This window comes from Gracilinanus agilis, chromosome 6, assembly GCF_016433145.1.
Source record: "Gracilinanus agilis isolate LMUSP501 chromosome 6, AgileGrace, whole genome shotgun sequence".
NCBI classification, from domain to species: Eukaryota; Metazoa; Chordata; class Mammalia; order Didelphimorphia; family Didelphidae; genus Gracilinanus; species Gracilinanus agilis.
In genome coordinates, this window is record NC_058135.1 from 49704810 (window position 1) to 49713655 (window position 8846).

General features: G+C 38.7%; 1 protein-coding gene across 1 annotated transcript in view; it reads right to left on the reverse strand.

The window, feature by feature from the left end:
* MANBA (mannosidase beta) overlaps positions 1 to 8135 on the reverse strand; it is a 125346-nt gene extending 117211 nt beyond the window's left edge. The window contains exon 1 of the mRNA XM_044680364.1: positions 7667 to 8135. Coding sequence (XP_044536299.1) covers positions 7667 to 8056 — 390 coding nt within the window. The 5' untranslated portion in view covers positions 8057 to 8135. The remainder of the gene's footprint in view (positions 1 to 7666) is intronic.
* Positions 8136 to 8846: the final 711 nt, after the last annotated feature.

Here is an 8846-nt window from a genome sequence, read left to right on the forward strand (position 1 = left end):
AACTATGCTCAAAGGGTTATAAAAGAATGCCTGCCCTTTGATCCAGCCATACCATTGTTGGGTTTGTACCCCAAAGAGATAATAGATAAACAGACTTGCACGAAAATATTTATAGCTGTGCTTTTTGTGGTGGCAAAAAACTGGAAAACGAGGGCATGCCCTTCAATTGGGGAATGGCTGAACAAATTGTGGTATATGCTGGTGATGGAATACTATTGTGCTAAAAGGAATAATAAAATGGAGGAATTCCTTGTGAACTGAAATGACCTACAGGAATTGATGCAGAGTGAAAGGAGCAGAGCCAGAAGAACATTGTTCACAGACACTGATATACTGTGGTAAAATAGAATGTAATGGACTTCTGTACTAGCAGCAATGCAATGACCCAGGACAATTCTGAGGGACTTATGGTAAGGGAGAGAAAATAAATGTTTATTAAAAAAAAAGTTTAAAACCTTTAAAAGTGACAAAAAATATAATGTACAAACTTCTAAGCTTATAAGGCTTTATAGGGCTCCACAATCCGGCTCTAGTTTGTCCTTCCAAATTTTGTCCTTCCAAATTTCTCTTTCTATCTCTCTCTCTCTCTCTCTCTCTCTCTCTCTCTCTCTCTCTCTCTCTCTCTCTTCTCTTCTCTTCTCTTCTCTTCTCTTCTCTTCTCTTCTCTTCTCTTCTCTTCTCTCTCTCTCTCTCTCTCTCTGTCTCTCTCTCTCTCTCTCTCTCTCTCTCCCTCCCTCTCTCTTTCTTTCTTTTTTAAAAACCCTTACCTTAGAATCAATACTGCATATTGGTTCCAAGGCCCAAGAGTGGTAAGGGTTAGGCAATGGGGGTTAACCAGATTTATTTCTCACAGAACTAACCTTCCCAAGCTCTCCTTTCTAGACACCCTGGTCTGCCGGCTATGGCCCCAGACTCAGCATTTCATCCTAAATGTCTTTGAACAGGGTGTCCTCCCACACCTGGAATGCACTCTGCTTATTTCTACCTCTTGGAATTCTTGAGTTTTCCCACTTCAATGATTTACTGATGATATTCTGATTTGTTACCATTTTGATCCCCCCAAAAATGAATTAAGAGAACAGGAACTAGATAATAAGGGGTTAAATATCTCTAAAAATAATGTGCAATATTCATTTTAAAATAAATGTTATTTTTTAAATTAAGTATTTGTTCTCTCCCATCTCCCTCCCATAAAAAGAAAAGAAAAACAAAATCTCTGCCACAAACATAGTTAAGTAAAAATAAAATTCCAACACTGGGTATAATCAAAGATATGTGCGTCCTGTGACCTATTTAGTTCTAATAGGCTAATTTTTTTAATTAGAAAAGAAATAGCTTTGGTAAGATACCAGAATGTAAAATGTACCCACAAAAGCCATTAGGTCAAACATTTGGTAAGATGTGACAACTAAGACATAATCACAAGATCTGTGTTGTTATAACTATGAAAAATTTTAACAAAAATAAAGGAATAATTAAGTAACTGGAGAGAGCACTATCCAATGTTCATGGCAGGGGCCAATCAATAGTTATGAAGGTAATTCTATGCAAAATTAATCTATTTAATACAACAGAAAAACAACAGGTAACAAGGCAAGCAGAACCCAGGGACTCTTCCTTCTCTGATGGCCTAATTGTTTGGCTAGCTAGGCTGTACACTTCCTGAGTTTGATAAGAAGCCATCAAGAGTAATCTAGATTGCCAAAATGGTAATGAATCTGTCCTTTTGGAAACACTGCACACGATGCCATGTGATTAATTTTGAGGATTAGTAGTTTGTATGTGTGACATTAAAAAATTTTTTTAAATTATTACAATTTTTTAAATTACATTACTACAAAAGTAAAGGGGTTACTTCAAAAAAATTGGATCAAGGGATAAAACACAAGGAGAAAAAGAAACAGACAAGACTTTAAAAGGGAATTATTGCGGGGAAGAGTAAAATTCATACAGTCAGTTTCAAGTTATACTTTTAAGTAGTAATTAACAAAGTTAACTGGTGCAAGATAAAAAATATATATATAGCAAACAACCAGAACAGATGCTGCAGGTTTAGAACCAGCTGGATACAATGGGCTATTGTTTGATGAACCCACAATCATAACAGTTTGGGGAAGGAAATCATTATTAAATGAAAACCACTGGGAAAACTGAACAGTCATACAATGAGAAATGGAATTGGATGTGAAATTTATGTTATGAGAAATTAGATCAATGATTAAATCTTTCTTAATAAAATTTTTAACAGAATCACCAACATTAGAGAAAACTTTTTTCAGTTATTAAATATAAGCAATATTTGAGACACAGCAGATAGATTTGATAATATATACGTTTCTGCAAAACATTAAGAGATAAAAATATCTGCCATAAATATCTCTAATAAAAATCTGCCATGCAAAATTCATAAGGAATTGGCACAAATAATGGAGTAACTAACATCCATTCTTTTCTGGTCAAAAAGAGAACAAGCAGACCTTAAAAGAGGAATGCAAATAACATGTTGAAAAACTAGTCCAACTTTCTAATAGCCAGACAAATATAAATAAAAAGAATTCTCAGGTACCATCTTAAGCTAAGCATATAGGCAAGGATGATTAAAAAATAATAAAATGACCATTGCCAGGGCTGTGGAGAAACAGGAACACTCCTGTCACTGTTGGCTAAAGTGTGTTGGCACCTTCTTTTTTGAAAGCAGCACAGCAGTAATATACAAGAGGGACTGAATTGTTCATAACCTTTGAATCAGTGATCTAACTATTAGGTCTAAAGATATTCTAGAAGGGGTTAGGTACAGGGGGAATTTGTGTATTCTGGCATGGTGATATTATTTGTAATAGCAAAAAAAAAAAAAAAAAGGAAATACCAATGATCAAGGACTGGTTAAACAAATTGTGGCATAGAAATGTAACAGAATATTATGACACTATAGGAAATGACAAGTATAGGACATGTGGAAAGTTATAAAAAGTCATATATAGTGAAGAAAGCATAATCAGAAAAAATATATGAACACTATGTTATTATTAAAATAAATTTATACAATTGATTTAGCTCCTTATATATTTGAGTAATTAGACCTTTGTCAGAGTTCTTTGTTATAAAGACTTTTCCTCGATTTGTTGATTCCCTTCTAATTTTGGTTGCATTGGTTTTGTTTGTACAAAAACTTTTGACAAAATTATTTATTTTACATTTTGTAGTTTTTTTCTAACTCTTGCTTGGTTTTAAAGTCTTTCTTTTCAGGGGCAGCTGGGTGGCTCAGTGGATTGAGAGCCAGGCCTAGAGATGGGAGGTCCTAGGTTCAAATCTGGCCATAGACACTTCCCAGCTGTGTGATCCTGGGCAAGTCACTTAACTCCCATTGCCTAGCCCTTACCACTCTTCTGCCTTGGAGCCAATACACAGTATTGACTCCAAGATGGAAGGTAAGGGTTTAAAAAAAAATCTTTCCTTTCCCAAAGATCTGACAAGTATACTATTGTGTGTTTGCCTGATTTACTTACAGTTTACTTTACTTATTTAGTACCATACCTATCAAACTAGCAAGAAACTTTTTTACTGAATTAGAAAAAACTATAACAAAGTTCATTTGGAAGAGCAAAAGATCAAGAATATCAAGGGAAATAATGAAAAAAAAATGAAGGAAGGTGGCCTAGCAGTATCAGATCTTAAACTATACTATAAAGCAGCAGTCATCAAAACAATATGGTACTGGCTAAGAGACAGAAGGGAGGATCAGTGGAATACACTTGTGATGTCAGCAAGACAGTGTATGATAAACTCAAAGGGCCCAATTTTGGGGACAAAAATCCACTATTTGACAAAAACTGCTGGGAAATTTGGAAAACAATATGGGAGAGATTAGGTTTAGAGCAACATCTCACACCCTACACCAAGATAAATTCAGAATGGGTGAATGACTTGAATATAAAGAAGGAAACTATAAGTAAATTAGGTGAACATGGAATAGTATACTTGTCAGATCTCTGGGAAAGGAAAGATTTTAAAACCAAGCAAGAGTTGGAAAAAAATTACAAAATGTAAAAAACAATTTTGATTACATTAAATTAAAAAGGTTTTGAACAAACAAAACCAATGCAACCAAAATTAGAAGGGAATCAACAAATTGGGAAAAAATCTTTATAACAAAAAATCAATTGTACAAAAAATCAAGCCATTCCCCAACTGATAAATAGGCAAGGGACGTGAATTGACAATTTTCAGATAAAGAAATCAAAACTATCAATAAGCACACGAGAACATGTTCTAAATCTCTTATAATTAGAAAAATGCAAATCAAAACAACTCTGAGGTACTACCCTCACACCTAGCAGATTGGCTAAAATGACAACAAGGGAGAGTAATGAATGTTGGAGGGGATGTGGCAAAATTGGGTCATTAATGCATTGCTGGTGGAATTGTGAATTGATTCAACCATTCTGGATGGCAATTTGGAACTATGCCCAAAGGGCTTTAAAAGACTATCTTCCTTTTGATCCAGCCATATCACTGCTGGGTTTGTACCCCCAAAGAGATCATAAATAAAAAGACTTGTACAAAAATATTTCTAGTCACGCTTTTTGTGGTGGCAAAAAATTGGAAAACAAGGGGATGCCCTTTGATTGGGGAATGGCTGAGCAAATTGTGGTATCTGTTGGTGATGGAATACTATTGTGCTCAAAGGAATAATAAATTGGAGGAATTCCATGTGAACTGAAATGACCTGCAGGAATTGATGCCGAGTGAAAGGAGCAGAGCCAAAAGAACATTGTACACAGAGATGGACACACTGTAGTAAATTGAATGTAATGGACTTCTGTACTAACAGCAATGCAATGATACAGGACAATTCTGAGGGACTTATGAAAAAGAACGCTATCCACGTCCAGAGAAAGAACTGTGGGAGTAGAAACATAGAAGAAAAACAATGGGCTTGAACACATGGGTTGATGGGGACATGATTTGGGAGGTAGACTCTAAATGACCACCCTAGTATAACTATCAATAATATGGAAATAGGCCTTGATTGATGACACATGTAAAAACCTGTGGAAATGTGCAGCCACTGGGGGCGGGGTGGGGTGATGGGGTGGGTGGAGGGGAGAGTAAGAAAATGAATCATGTAACCATGGAAAATTTTTCAAAAAATAAATTTTTTTTTAAATATAAAATAAAATAAATTTATAAAGTCACAAAATTCAAAGAAAAATACTCAGAAGAAATAATAATAAATATATAGTGAGTACTATGTGCCAGGCACTTTTACAAATATTATCTCATTTAATTCTCACAACAATCTTGAAAGGTAGGTGCTTTTATTTATACCCATTTTATAAATGGGGGGAGGAAAGTGAATAGTCACAATAGTGTCAGGAGGCAGAATTTGAACTCAGGTCTTCAAGATTCCAAGCTTTACCCACTGCAATACCTGCTTGAAAAAAAGAGTAGGAATGAGTAGAGTCAGGACATCTGGGTGACTCTTGCCTAAAACAAAAACTATTTCTATAATGATGGACACCAGGGAGAAGATTATACCACTCACCACCCATTTCTTCCTTCACCCAGAGGCAAAAGGAGGGAGAAAATCATCAGAAGAGGAATATGAGCTTATTAGGAAAGGCAGCAAGAAAAGTCTGTCTCTCTCATTACCTCTACCTGCCAAAGCAAAATCAAAAGATTTCCTCTAGATATAATGAAGAGAAGATTCTAGAACTTTATTAAACAAGGCAAGATACCCATACTTTAAGTTAACACAATGGAACTGAGACTAAGGAAATAGCACACTCCTGTCCCATCTCTGGCTCAGCCAGGACAGATGTTCACTGAGTGGAATGGTGGGAAATAATTCTAGACTATTTAAATTATCTCTCCCTCTCCCTTCCATACACACCATGTCCATATACTTGACTTTGCTAAATTAAAGGGCCAGATAATACAACTCCACATGTACTTTTAACATTCAGTGACTTTAAATGCAAAAGGGAAGACAAAAAAATTTAATAAGTTAGGAAAATCTGCTCAGGAGAAAAAGGCTTACATCTATCTATATATCACAAATTCAAGCAAAAAGTTGGACTATGTTGGACATTTGTTTCAAGCAACCACAAAGTCACCACCAAAAGATAAAAATGAAATTTGTTAAATTTTAACAGAAAAAAATGTCAAGTGATAAATATGTGGTTTCTGAATCAAACAACAGTGAAATTCAAAATCAACACCAAATTTGGTTCTTAATATATCTAAAAGAAATGAGAATACCAAATGCTTGTGGAGGAAAAAACCCACAATATTTATTATAACAAAAAAAAGGTGACCAAAAAATATCATTTAACTATTGCCCATATTGCCTATTTTTCCATCTCCACAAAAAGCTTTTTTTAAAAAAAAAAATCTCACCTTCCATCTTAATATTAATTCTAAAACAGAAAAATTGTAAGGATTAGACAATTAGGGTTAAAGTGATTTGCCCAGGGACCCACAGCTAGGAATCTACAAAATGTTTAAGAGAATAAGTTAGATACAGTTGAGGCCTTTCATGATAAAGGACAGGCAGTAGGATACAGAGCAGAGGTGCTGCATTTGTAGTTAAAGAACCTGGGTTCAAATTTCAATTTGAAATGAAATACAGTTATTTAGTATCTTGGAGTTATCTTAAATAAGTCAGTTAACCTCTAACTCAGTTCTTGGTTATCACCGTAACCTCCATTCCCTCCGCAGTTCCGTGCGTTCCCGCGCCATCATTCCTGCAGCCGCCACACTCTCCTCCCTTTCCCATCTTGAACTCCGGGTGAACTAGTTCAATTCTACACTGTCCTTTTCTCTAGAGTGCTTCATCCCGTTATCCCTTAGTAGATCTTACCCTACCAAACCTGCCTTGAATCATTCCCACCATCCATTGCTTTCACTCCTGCTCTCATGCAGCCACTGTTTTCTATTCTTCATTATATACTGAAATGTCCACATTAAGTTTGGTATCAAAAAGAAAAATTTTAAAGGAAAAAAAAAGCTACCCAAGTCCCAGGGCGAAAACAAAAGGTTTTCCCCAATTATCCTTGACTACTTTAAAATTCCATCGTGGAAAAAAAAAACAACTAGCAAAATGTTTTTATAATCATTTCCTTGGTAATATTGTTTCAGGTCCTATGAAATCATAACCACCTCCACCATCGATCACTCTTGACAAGCCTAAGGTTACAAACTATACTCAGCTAACTTAAAAAACAAAACGATTTTCACCCGAGATATCCTAACTAGGGGAAGGAGTGCAGTGCAGGAAGTTTTGTTTTTATCTTGTAATTATTTACGTAAGTAGTTAATTCTCCACTCTGACTATGGCCCCCCAGCCAGTCTCTTTCTCCAAACATCCCAGCAAAGTTAAGGACGGGATAGGGCTAGAGACGTCACTATGAGGTCCTTCTACCACGCAAGGTCAGAAATTGACCCCGTCAGCTTCACCCCGGTCTTTACACGCCCTCCTCCCTTCTGCGTTCGGCTGGGCTCCCTCCGAACGCCAGGACACGGGACTGAACGGTCTCGGAAGTGCACCTGGCGCAAAGGCGGCCCCGTTTTCTCCGTAAAGGTGGGGAAAGGAGGAAGGGGCCGGGGCTGAGAACCCGAGCGTGGCCCCGGGAGCAGCCTCGAGGGCGCGGGCGCCGCCCCGTACCTGGATCAGGCCATGCTGGAATAGAGCGCTGTGCACGCAGCCCGGGACCTGCCCCGGCAGCGCCACGGAGCCATTTTGGCTCTGCACAAGCCAGCTGCTGGCCAAGCTGAAGTCTGCGGACTGCGGCCGACTCTCCCCGGGCGCGGCCGCCAGCAGCATTTGCAGCAGCATTTGCAGCATGAGCAGGCGTTGGCAGCTCGCCTGCCGGCCGGGGAGCATCCTGGGCATCCGAGCAGCAGGCGGAGAGGTAGCTGGGCAGTCAGAAACTGAGGAGATGCGGCCGGCCCGCCCCCTGAGGTCAGCTGAGCCGAGGTCGCATAACCGTTTCTCAGAGTTGTTTTTTTTTTTAACTAGAGGAAAGTCTGGAGCACATTTGAGAGCAGGGCGCATGCGCCTGGACCGGGCTGGTCTCCCAGAGAAGTTTCACGCGCACCCCCCAGCCTGAGGGTTCTGCACCTCTTTTGTGCCTTCGCCCCTTCTCAGATTAATGCTTTTAAATGCATAAAATAAAATAGAAAGGATGACTTTAGTCTTCGGGGACCCCATTTGACGTTTTCTTGGCTAGGAGACTGGAGGGGTTTTCTCCAGTTCGTTTTACAGCTGAGGAAACTGAGGCCAGCAGGCTTACAGGACCTACCTAGGGTCACACCGCTATCTGCTAGTCCCTCTTTCCTGAGTTCACTGTGCCACCTAGGTCAAGGAAACATGCTTGGCCAGGCGGGGCAATTGAGACAATTTTTTACTTTGAAATCAGTATTTTCACCCTATTATTATCGTTGTGAATGTTTTTATATGTGCTGCTTCAACTGATAAAGTTTGGTCTCTCTAAGTGCTAGAAATATCCTGGCAGAGGCTAGGCATCCTTGTTAATGCTGGCGAGAGCCGGGAGGCAGGAGTGTGGAGTCATCTGAAGAAATGGGTTTGTTCTGCTAAGGCGGCTGGAGATGAAGGAAGAGGGGAAGAAAGATGGCATAGGGGAATGGAGGGGAAACGGGAAAAATCTAGGCAAAAAGAAAGGCCACAGAATAGGAGGTTGAGGGGCAGCGGCGAACAGGGGTGACGGGGGTGAGGGGCGTCTGAGTTTACTTTCTGATGGGAGATATGTGGATGCATGTAAGTATGTACAGAATACAGAGAAAGAGATTAAATCCAAAGTTGCTTGGGAGGGACTGCCTATAGG